Source organism: Notechis scutatus, chromosome 2 (genome assembly GCF_049901735.1).
Source record: "Notechis scutatus isolate UNSWTSFEM ecotype Mainland chromosome 2, rNotScu1.2, whole genome shotgun sequence".
NCBI classification, from domain to species: Eukaryota; Metazoa; Chordata; class Lepidosauria; order Squamata; family Elapidae; genus Notechis; species Notechis scutatus.
In genome coordinates this window covers 44508367-44521192 of record NC_142010.1, presented here as the reverse complement: position 1 = coordinate 44521192, position 12826 = coordinate 44508367, and the positions used below count along the sequence as shown (strand labels likewise).

Below are 12826 nucleotides of genomic sequence, written 5' to 3'. Positions count from 1 at the left end.
ACGTAGTGGAGTGCCTTGCTGGCCTCTACTCTTCCCTCCCAGCCACTTCTTGCCTGCCTGCCTGGGCTCCTTAGGGCCCCAACAGGAAGCAGTTCTTGGAGCTAAGCAGCCACACAAGAAAGAGTTGGCAAAACAGCTGGCTCAGTTCAAATTGGATCTAACCATGGAGGTGGCTCAGCAGAAGCACCTCACTGAGAACTACGAGCATAGGCTTTTCAAGCAGAGGGAAGACCTGCGGGAGTGCAAGGCCAGGTACCGGCGCCTAGAGGCTCAGTAGGCTGAGATGGTCAGCCAGTTCCAGGCCATGGTGCAGGGAACTGGAACAAGGCCCTCCGCCTCTTCACTACCAGTGACACTTGCCTCCAGCCTTTGTCCAAAGCCCTGTACCAGGAGGCTGAAGCAGACCCCAAGTTGGTATTTCTGCCCTCCTCTGACCAACACAAAAAGACCCCGAAGGGGGAGACTCTCTGCAACTACACAAATATTCATTGCACATATCCAGCCCAGGGACTGTAGTTTGAGGACCCCTGATTTAGTGCAATATAAAAAATGTAAATAATTTTTCTGTGGACTACCAAAATTTTCTTGCGGACCACCAGTGGTCCACAGACCATCAGTTGGTGACCGCTGATTTAAAGTACCTCACTCATTAAGAAGTTACTTAATTATAGTTTTCCTCTATTCACTTCTGTTCTATCCATTGGAGCTTTCTTTGGACTAACTTAAAGTTTGTTGATTAATTCAATGGCAACATTTCAAACAACTTTCATTTTAATATTTTATTTATTGAAGCATTTAGATACATTTCCATGGCTTGTCAGTTAACCTCTTGGGAAAAAATATTAGATACATGAAGCTCTACAATTCCCAATGAAAGAAAAACAAAACAAAATGGAAAAGTTGTTGTAGGGAAACAAGGCTAAGCACACTGTGTTCCATTGCTGATAAAAGTTCCATGACTATCAAAATTCCCAGGTAATCAAAACTGAAATGATATCAAATCAGGTTGCTTCTGGAATCATGGACTTTAACATCTCTTGCATATAGACACAATATCATGGAGTGCAATTCCTAGAACATGATGCCAGAGCAACCTTTGTGATCTGTCTCGATCCACATTAGAAAAACCATTTATTTATCTTTAAAACCTACATGGATGCAAAAAGACTAGCAGATGACCTTAATGAAGTTTCCTTGGCATGAATGTTGCAACCTGCTGGCCATAACACAGGTGAGTATGTCCTGTGGGCTTCCTTGTTCTCATTCAGACCTAAACAATGGCTTCAAATTCTTTGTATTTGGATTGGTAGACCTTCCATATCCACGAGAACCATGACTGGAAGAATATTTCATAGACATAAGGAGGAATGCCAGACAGTGGAAACCAACAACTGGGTGGAAGGTAGAAATCCAATGATTCCCTTTGGAAATTAAACACGAATGTAGTTTTTGACCTGTGATTGAAGAAAAGCTCACTCCTCCAAACATACACAGCTGCAAAGTTTCCCTGCCACAAATACTTAAACTTCTGAAAATTTATTATAGAACTTAAGTCTCATCAACATACAAAAGCTATTAAGCACAGTCCAGAATGCATTTAGTATTCCACCAAAATAAAATGAAATCCATCTATTTAATTATGCTGCTTATAGCATCCCATTGACAATTAGATAAAAAAAATTCCATAAAGTTTAATAGAAATCTTTTCAATAGTGACATTTTCCAACTACATTGGATTATTAATTCATGTTATCCACACTGACCTTGTTGGTTGGGGATGAGAACTATGATTTTAGTACTTCCAGAGACATTAAATTGAAAATAGCTAAATTACAAACACTGTAACTAGGGGAAGTGATAGTCTGGCTGATCCTTACAGTATGTAGGAAGGCAAGCTGTTGTGGTCTCCACTCTCACAAATCACCAGCATGACCAATGATCAGAAGTAGAATAGCTGCATATCAACTACATATACATAAAGTTACCTAAAGTAAACACAAAAGAAATAAAGGAGAATCATAATCAGATTCTCCTGTATTTTGAGAATTATTTTACCAGTCATTAATGGTAGTCAATAACTATTAATAATGCTCTAGGATAAACAGCACCTCAAAAAATATGATATGTACCTGAATGACTGCCTCTTTTGTAGGAAATGAAGGTCAAACTGGCCTAAGCCAGGGGTGTCAAACTTGCAGCCCATGGGCCGGATGCTGGTCGTGCCCCTGCCTGGTTTAGCAAAGGGGGAAAAAGTCCCAATACATCACGTGATGCCGCCGTGATGCCACGACTTTGACACACCTGGCTTAAGTTACTTCTAGTTAACTGATTTAGCATTCAGATTTTTCTACCTAAGGATTGACTTCTGCAGGAAGTTCTTTCAGATACACACTACTCATAGGCTCCCTCTTCCAATTTACAGGAATATACTTAAGTTAGCTTTTTGTAGATGATCCTGCCACATTAACACTCATGTTAGTTACTGCTCTGAGTGTCAAATACAGATTTAAGAGACATTGAGATGCAGTTCTGTTAACATGTATGAGATGCCTACATTACTGAACGGAACACTTTCTTAAAGACACACTTCATAAATACCCATGGAGTTCTGTTGTATATACTGTGTACATTGAAAGGTACAACAGCTTTGTATCTGCAAGGTGTCTTCAGCACTGAATTTTTGGAGATGCAGGTGAACAGTATAGGACAAATGGGACAAATTTCTAATTCCCATAAAAGGTTAAGTTCTAATTTGTTTTCAAACACACAAAAATGTTTAATACATGTTGTGTCTAAAACCAAACAGATATTTTCCAGTTGTCTGTCTTAATTCCTTTTATTGCGTTAAGATTTCTATAAATTGTCATTACTAATTGATCACATCTAATGTTATTTAACAACAAATGTTTTTGTTTGCTAACAAAGTATCCAATATTTATAGTAGTGGTATTAGTTGAAACAGCAAATCTAGCCAATATAAACTTTGTTGCTAATCCTAGCAGAATTAATTGGCTAGCTTTTAGAATTTCAATGTATTCTTACCAAGAAAACCAATATCGCTTTGCATGCACTCACTTGCTATGCACATAGCCCATTATTATTATTTTTTAAAAAAAACTTTCTTACAGTTAAAGCCAAAAAAGCCCTATCACAAATATTAGGAAGAATAAGTTTTACTGCCCATTTCAAAATCTATGATGGGATGCAGCAATTGAGAATTTAATATTAATAATCTCTATATACATGTTAAATTCTCTTCTCCATACAGATGTAATACAAACACAACTCCTCTTATTGTTGACCATTAGCTAGCTGGGGTGGCAATAACAAAATCCAATCTGATAAAGAAGGCTTTAAGCACTATCAAGCAGTCTTCTTTAGGGGCTACACAAAGCCACGCTGTTATTCATATGTTTAAAGGTCATCTATGTGAATCAATCATATTGCCACAACTGTTCAACACTGGGGTAGGGAGAAGTTATCAAGAATATTTAAGCTGATTTTATGTCATTTCTTCTTCCTAGTCTATGAAGGCAATGTTGTGTAAGCAGTGCCTCCAGAGATCAAGTACTAATGTGCTGAGATTTATTAGCCTTTACTCCCTCCATGTGGTTGTTGGCAAAAAGACCACTCCACATATATTTCTAAATGCACTAAAGTGAAATATTTTCATCTGTTTGTTGCCCCCCCCATGAGAAAAAAGATGGGACAGAATGAAATAATCAAAACATTGAGTACATGTATAATCCAGAAAGTTCATTAAATATATATATTTTGCTTTAATTCTACTTCTAGATAGCATTTTAAAAGAAAAACCATCCATTATAACCTTTATTTTTTCCAGGGATCCTTCACAAGTGACTCTGTTTTCAGGTTCTTTAAGCTGTCGAACTATTTCTTATATCATCTATTTTTCAAACCATAACCATTGGAGGGAATGTGTGTATAACACATAGGGGAAGGAAAACCCTTCTTTTGCAGATATTGGTGGTTTTGTTTTCGCACTATATCATTATACATATATTTCTAAAACTACTCATTTGTGGGCAATGGTATTGTGATATTTAGTTTAGAAATATATTCCTTTGGTTACTCCCCCCCCCCACCCAAAAAGCAGCAAAACCCAGCAACACAATGATAATTGTATGTATATATTTCTCAACCTCATGGAGTAGTTGTTTTTGTAATATGCCAAAGTTGAAATAATTTAACATAATGGGGCCTAGTTTTCAGTACATTTGGTTACATTTAAAGTCTTTCCTGAAAGACCTAGAACATTCCATTCCTCTATTCTGTTCATACTGTGTTATCATTTCCCATCTCATTTCCTGTAATTACTTGATTGAAAATAACCTTTAGTGTTCTAAATCCTAAGGATGCAACTTCTTTGGCTTAAAACCTCCCCACCAATGAGTCCATTCCAAGTCAGAATACACAAAAACATCAGCACTGAAATGACACCCAGTTTAAGGGAGCTTGTTTTTACTGCAAGAGGTACACCACAGGCTGGCTGTCTCCAGGATAAAGGGTTTGCCAGCCAGCGAGCTCTCACATTCCAGGCAGGTGAAATGCTGTTTGTGCCAGGTAAGGCCTTCAGTTTGCAGGTAGTCATCAGAAAATATTATCTGTGAAAGTAAACAAGTCCATTTATCATTCCTTTCCTGAATGTCTTTATTATGAAAACATCACAGAGAGAAACACAAACACAATGCTGTTGACAAGCCAACAGTATAAAGAGTGCATCCATGCTACTTAGCTTTGCACAGAAAATAAATATTTACACATTCCTATAAAGAACAGCGTTCTGGTCCAACCAAGCTGCAGAACAAGTTTAGATTTAGTTCTAAGCATTGCTTAAAACAAATCCTTCAAAAATACCTTTGCTTAGGAGACTTTTTGAATTCACTGAAATATATTGTGTTCTTTATACAATATGTACCTGAAGCAGGAATTCCTTAAGTAATTTATGTTATGTTGTGCTGTGCTGTTCAGACAGTATATAGATAATTGGGAATTGGGAGCTGTCCCCTTAAGGGAATGCCTCATGGGAAATGTAGTTCATGTCATGTGGTCACATCTGTAATCCTGATTGGTCACTGAATTGACCCTTGGTTGGGTTTGGGGAGTTTCCTTTATTCTTGATTGGACCCCAGCATTGTGCTGGTGTCTTTCCCTTTGCTCCATCGTTATGGGATGAAGATAACTATATTTTCACACTATGAAGATGACTATGCAAAGATTGGACATTAGATGAATCTCAACATAACTGTGAGTTATACCTTGAGGATGCCTATTACAATCCAATAAAGAAACTTTGTATGGAAGCCTTTGTAGAGTTTATCTAACTGTCTTTATATTCAGCTAGCAAGTTAAAGACAGAACACTAGCCTCTATGTATTTTATGCCTTCTCTAAATTCTATTTCCTTCTCTTAACAATAGTCCATGCACACTACACAGTTCCCTTTTTGAAATAGCAGCTACTGTATCATAATTCAGGAAGCTCAGAATGCTGTATATTGTTCTTCCTATAGAAACCTAGGAAGGAGCTGAAGCTGTTAGTGAGCTTTGGTAAGAACACAGCCAAATCTCTCTGATCATGGTTAACACTAAACGTTATCCAATCCTAACTATCACAGTGCAATGGTTAACATGTACAAAAATTGGCTAGTCTCATGCATATATGCTACATAGGTGTCAAGAAAGGATATTATGTCCAAACAAAAAAGAACCATCTTATCAGCTGCTGTGAGAAAAAACAACAATGAACAAACATAGGCAAGGACTACTTATTATACTAAGCAGATATTTATTTGATTTCCAAGATCCTTTCAACTCTATAATGAGAGAGAGAGGAAATGGGATGCAGAAAGGATATTTTTAAAATTTGAATTAATTGTATTTACCTTTTTGTAACTAGTTTTTTTTTAAATATTCTCTACAATCTAGCCTGTGGAATTTAGCATTTATTGAGTAATATGAAAGATTTGTTTATTTTTGCTTATTTCCCATATCCCACTTTACTTCATATAATTCTGGCTTTGAAAATATGCACCATGATTGTGAGCTGTGGCAAAAATTAAGCTTGGATTCCGGATGGCTATTCCTTTATAGAAAAGCAAGAATCCTCAGAGATTTCCATAGAATGAGAAACCGAGCCCTATTTGCAAGCCTAGATTTTGATAAATTGTTTAAAAAAGAAACACAGAGATGGAAGAACTATAAACTCAGCTGGGGCGGTTTTCTGAAGGATGTGTTTATATGCTGAATAACATTTATGATGACAGATCTGAGAGGTACAAGAATGCTTATTGGAAATATATTGCTGTAAAACATTTAACTGTATATCTACTTAATATCAGGCTCAAGGGACCAATTTGGAAGGAATAAAATATTTATCCCGGGAATGGTTTTAGTAAGATCAATACAAACTAAATAGCCTATGTGCACATATTAAGGAGACAGGGAAAGAGAAAGTAAGCTAATTCTATCACAAGCTTAGAGCAGTTCTTTTAGAAATAGGATAAGACAGGGAATAGAAGTCAAATGGCATGGAATGGCAGAAATAAGCTCCTGCGGTAGCTTATTTCTGAATGGCAACAGATTATAGAGTTTCTCCACCTTCCTTTCTTGTAAAAATGAAGTCTGTTTTAGACTTTTTAAGCATAAATTCAAGCAAAATATATGTATTTCACATCATGGTATAAAATAAATATGCAGTGTTCTCTGGAAAATTCACTTGTAATTTAAAAAAATCCAGAATAAATGAATAAAAGATAATCCCACTGATTACTATATATAAAAGCACTCTGCACACTTTTAATACCTTTTTGGCAAGTCAACATAGGTCCTGCTTAAAAGGGAAAAAGAGAGGAAAGATGTTGAATAAATGTCTAACTCCTTGCATCTGTTTAGACCATCTCACAATTGCATCCAACACAGACTAGAAAAGAATACCCATTTTCAGAGTAATCATACCTCATCACAAGCTGCGCAGCGTGGCCTTATGCTGTCACAGTAATGCCGTCCACACCAGATGGCTCCATTGTTCCAGAAGTAGATCAAGTCAACAAGTGGTTCAGAGCACTTAGAACACATAAAGCATGCTGGATGCCACTGGTGATTGTAGCCGGCTCGATCTGCATACACTACCGGAAGCTCAGCAGGTAACACCTGCTTACAGAAGTCGCAACACTAGGAAGGAAATCAAAGTCACATAATAATGAATTTCTCTCAATCAGCTTACAGCCAAAAATATGACCTTTTGCTCTTCTCCAGGGATTTCGCATTGATATATGTATGTGCAGCATATTATAACGTTGCCCAACTAAAAAAAAAAAAGCTACCATATATCATTAAAAAAAGTAGCCTGATATAGAAAATGGTGAAGCAAACAGAATAATTTAAAACAAGAAGAACTCTGCTGAATTAGGCCTCTGCTGAATTAATACATTCAGGAAATGTTCTAGTTAACTTTTAGAGTTGAATACATTTAAGGCATCCAAAGTGGAACATCCACAAGCAAGCCTCAATATAAGAATGTGCTGAATATGTCAGTTTAATATGTAAACCTGTCATCGGTTGCTAGGCACTCAGTGGTATTAAAAGGTGATCAGCAGCAGTGCAGACATTGTACTTGAAAATTTTCAATATTGATATAATTCCCAGCACCCTCAACAGGCATAGCTAATGGCAGAGGCTGCTTGGAGTGATAATTCAGCAGCATGTGAAGGGCCAGAGATTTTTCCTGTTATACACAGTATATTTTGAGAGATTCCCACAGTAGATGACAGCATGTTGGCCTGCCCCATGCTAAGAAGTCAATGGTGTCATATATTTTTTTGCCTTTTACACCCAAGTGAAACAAAATAAGTATCCATCCAGTGAGATGGACTTCTCCCTTTAGTCATTTTTGTGGAAACATTCTGTGATGCATTGCAAAAACATATGCTTCTGATGTTCAGAAATGAATCTCCTAAGTAAAAACAAAATAGTCGTGAAATTGTCTCTGTTAATATTAGATTTAGCAATAAAGAAATCTAAATGGATCGCTACTTTAGAGCAGCATAATGAATGGTATTAAAACATATAGTAACTATAGAAAAAGCCTGAGAAAAACCTGGCAGTTAGCAAGAGGTTCACATTTCTTCCAATACCAGAAGTAACAATAATTTTATTCTATTGGCTTCCTAAACGTTGATTTAGGATTTTTGTAAACCATACATGCCAGATACTAACTGAAGTGAGCCACATGCCAATTTCTTACATAAATAAATACATAGATCTATACACACATATACATGCATATTTCCTTGTACAGATTGTAAACAATCTGCTGTTCTATCAAAATACGATTCATGACACTGTCAAATTTCTTTTAAAAAATCTCCTATTTATTACTAGGATTTCCACCTTTCTTCCTATTAAATGATTCAGAATTATTTATCTGTATTAAGTCATAGAGAAATGAAATATGTGATATTTCCTTTTGGATGGGGCTTATACAATGCACCATAGTTTTTACTTCATAGGTGCATTTTTCAGGCACTTTGTCTTGGTAATCTAAAACCGTAGACTGTTGTAGACAACTGTTCTATGACAGCCTAGAGATGCATTTGAAGTTCAGTACCCCAATTTCCCTGAAGTTTCTTAACTTTATCAACTTTAAGATGTTTGGACTTCAACTCCCAGAATTCCCTAGCCAGTCATGCTGGTGGGGGGAATTCTGGGAGTTGAAGTCCACAAGTCTTAACGTTAATATGTTTGAGAAACATTGAGCTACAGAGTGATTTGCTTACCAAGGTCATCTTTCAGCACAGATAAATATACCTTTGGGAGCAAAACAATCATACACCTAGAGTACTGCATCCAGTTTTGTTCACCACATTATAAAAAAGATGTTGAGACTCTAGAAAAAGTACAGAGAAGAGCAACCAGGATGGTTAGGGGACTAAGGCATATGAAGAACAGTTACAGGAACTGGGCTTGGCTAGTCTAGTGAAGAGAAGGACCAGGGGAGCCATGATAGCAGTCTTCCAATATTTGAGGGGCTACCACAGAGAGGAAGGGGTCAAACTATTTTCTAAAGTGCCTGTAGGCCAGACAAGGAATAATGGATGGAAACTGAACAAGGAGAGATTTAACCTGGAAATAAGGAGAAACTTTCTGACAGTGAGAACAATCAACCAATGGAATAGCTTGCCCTTGGAAGTTGTGGGAGCACCATCACTTGAGACCTTCAAGAAGAGATTGGACTGCCATTTGTCAGAAATGGTGTAGGGTCTCCCCCTTGGGGGGGGGGGGTTGGACTAGATGACCTATAAGGTCCCTTCCAACTCTGATTATCTGTTATAGTTTACAATAGTTATGGCAGGCAAATTTAGCGGCAGGACTTCATAGCTCTTCCATTTTCTCTCTACTACTTTTCTCCCTCATCCTCCATCCTGACATTGGCGTCTCATCAGAGATGGTATTCAGCAGGTTCTGACCAGTTCTGGAGAACTGGTAGTGGAAAATTTTGAGAACCAGCCAATACCACCTCTGTCTGGAGATTGTACAGTATCCTTCCCCTGCCACGCCCACCAAGCCACGCCCACAGAACCGGTAATAAAAAAAATCGAATCCCACCACTGCTTCTCATGCCTGCCCCTGCTGTTCTCCAATGTCTGAATGGACTGGCTGAATCAGCTTTTGGAAACAGCTGCATGAAATTAGATTAAGGGCCACAAATTATCCACTCCTTGATCTACATTTCACTCACATTTTTTTACCTAGGCCCAAGCTAAACTTCCCATAAGGCCTCAAGAAAGATCACATATTTTAAATCTTTTCATACAATTAAACAATTTTGCTTTGGAACTGAGAATGAAAAAGCATGATTGTTAAAGAAGAGACTAGATCAGATATTGTGAAGAACAAATACTTCCTTCCTAGCCAAACATCAAGTCTAAGCTTGGATCAAAATTATACAGGAAGGTTGTACTGTTTTCTCCACATGCCAACTCCTTAGTCAATATTGACAAGACTTTCATTTTGTTTCAGGAGAAATGAAAATATTTTCCTCAGAAAAACCTTCTACCCACAACATCCCTTTTTCATAGGAAGTTAAACTTGGTCCATGATGGAATGTCTCAGTCAATTTGTTGTTCTTTTTGTTGTTAAAAGCCAGAGTAAATTTCTCCAGGAAAATACCAGGGTGGCCAACACACGTCTTTCCTTTAATCCATTAGAAGCCTGCAATCCAGAGCAAGTCTTCTAGTAATGATTTGTATCATTACTACTAAAACTTTAAAATAAATTAGAAAGATTTATCCAGTCAGTGAGCAGATGGTGACAAGAGATATAAAAGTTATTTGGGCATTTTATCTCCTTGCAGTGTTAAATCAAGATCCACATTCCAAGAAGATTAATGGAATCATGTAGAGGCACATAGTTTATAGTCCCAGACTCCATGTGCTCACCTCTGAGCTTTATCCCCAGAGTCCCACTAATATTTTCCAGTAAATTCTTCTTTTGAATACAAGAAAAGGGGAAAGTACAATAACAGAATGATAAGAGAGAGAGAGAGAGAGACAGAGAGAGACAGAGACAGAGACAGAGACAGACAGAGACAGACAGACAGACAATATTACATTTACAAAGCAATATAAATATGGAACGTCATAATTCAGGTCATAATTTCCCAAAAATAGGCAATTGCTGGAGCACCTTCAATTAGCTTTTTGTCACATTAGACAGGAAATACTTGAATATTGTCCTGTAATGTTATCAAATAGGCTTAACCTGATTGACTAAGAAATACTTCAAAGCTTCAATATTAAAGACTATGGAAGACTATGTTTTGTTTTGTTTTTTAAGAGACACATAGAGAAGTACAACCTATGATTTCAAGATCTGGAATTAGGATTTACTTGTTATGCCAGGAAAATTTAAGACATTGTGGTTAAGCGAGTGCTGACATTTTTACAGTTACTTTTTACTGGATGGCTTCTGGCTTCAAAAATGCACTGGAGTAGAAAGCAACACCAGTTAGTTGTTTAGTACTGAATATACTATTTTTTTCAGGACAATAACGATTAAACTTCATGTTTTTGCCAAACAACTGAATCAAGATAGTTTAATATTCAACTGATTGTACACTGATTTAAGGTTCTCGGCATACCCCACAATGCACTCTACATGGAAGCTGTTTGTCACCTTAAAGCGAAATGGCTTGGGGCCAGGTTATTTGAAGAAGCATCTTATCTACCTGACCCCTCAGAGTGGGGAGGCAGGTTATATTATTGATTCCCTCTCTTAAGGAGGTCCATCTGGTAGGACCAAGAAGGGCCTTCTCCATGATGGCTCCCTCCCCGTGGAACATCATACCTGATTGGCCCCCACTTTAAGCTCTTTTGAAACTCTGAAAACATATTATAGTTTTGCTAATGGGCCTGAGGATCCCAGGGTGATATGGGGCTGAGTGGTTGGTTTGATTGTTGTTTTCAGAGGGATGGGAATATATTGGAGGATTGTATTGCTTTTATTCTTGTAAATTGCCTGGAGTCACTTTTACTAGGATGGCTATATACGATAGATAGATAGATAGATAGATAGATAGATAGATAGATAGATAGATAGATAGATAGATAATGAAATCATCCCAAGTAGTTCAGGTTATGTACAGGAAGCTTCAGGAACTGTCTCCTCTTATATCAACTTCTATACTCCCTAAAAATTGATGGAAAGTCCTTCTCTTGGGCTTATCATGTGTTTAATACAAGAAAAGAGCATTTTAGTGTCCCTACTTGGAACAGGCTTCTCAGCATTGGCATTCAAAGTTGAACCTCCCTGACGTAGGCCGCCACGTTTACACCAATGGCTTTTCTGCTAATGAGTGACTTTCCTCCACAGGCAGCATAACTGTTAGAAAATATAATATGCTGCTTCTGACTGTTTTATAATTCGCATAAGCAATTTCTGTGTAAGTGTATTTTTTATTAATTTTGCTTTGTCTTTTATACATTTCAATTTGGGTTATTATTTTAAATACTGGAAAGCTGCACTGAGTAATCCTTAAAGCATTTGATAGACAGAATCTAAATCTTTTTAAGTATGCCTGGAATGTATGTACGTATGAACAAATAAATAAACAGCTTAGAAGCAAGCTTTTACCTCAACTTATGCTCTAACAATTATTGGAAATGTAGAGGAGATTGGCAAACAATTATCAAGTCCAGACTTGCAGGCTAGACTGGGGAGTTGAAAAAACATCTTGGAACAAGAATAGCTAAACGCTTTTGCACTGTTGCCAAGAAAGTTACACTAATAAAGTCATCAAGAGTTGAGCTCAAATTGAAGGAGGCTTTACTTTTATCTTCCACATTATTGTATTGGAGCAGGGCAGAAAAAGAGTTGCTTTGGCCAAATGAGAAAGCTAAGAATTTGGGGTTGCTTAAAATTGAATCATTAGTAGGATACCATCCCTCTCTTTGGGAACCCAGTCTGTTTTGCTCCTTCAGCAACAATAATTACTTGTTATTTTCATACAGTACATAACCCATAGATTTTTGACTAGGAACTGCCCAGAGTTGATTATAAAATAAGTGGCTATACAAATGTTTTAAACAAATGAATTAGAACATTCAGCTCTTATTTCAAGCAAAACTATATGGATCCTTGTAGAAATGTGCTGGAAATTATGATTCAGATTATACTTTGATATAGTAAGAAAGATGAAATTCCTCATCTATCAGAAAAATGAGACACTCTGCAGAATTTATGCGATGTCCTGCACTGGGGTTAAAATCCAGAAGATAGCAAGGGCTTCATTAAGGATGTTTTGGAATG

At 37.2% G+C, this 12826-nt stretch overlaps 1 protein-coding gene across 2 annotated transcripts in view; it reads right to left on the bottom strand.

Annotated features, from left to right (window-relative positions):
- Window positions 1–762: 762 nt before the first annotated feature.
- Window positions 763–12826, bottom strand: part of LMCD1 (LIM and cysteine rich domains 1) — a 73105-nt gene continuing 61041 nt past the window's right edge. Inside the window, exons 5-7 of one of the 2 annotated variants that reach the window (XR_015747491.1) lie at window positions 6977–7192; window positions 4270–4625; window positions 763–4222 (exon numbers count right to left, since the gene is read on the bottom strand). Coding sequence is in view for 1 of the 2 variants with exons in the window: in XM_026678812.2 (XP_026534597.1) it covers window positions 4467–4625; window positions 6977–7192 (375 nt within the window). In the remaining variant the exon portion in view is untranslated. Of the gene's footprint in view, window positions 4626–6976; window positions 7193–12826 lie in introns of both variants that reach the window. The other variant, XM_026678812.2, reaches the window with a different exon arrangement.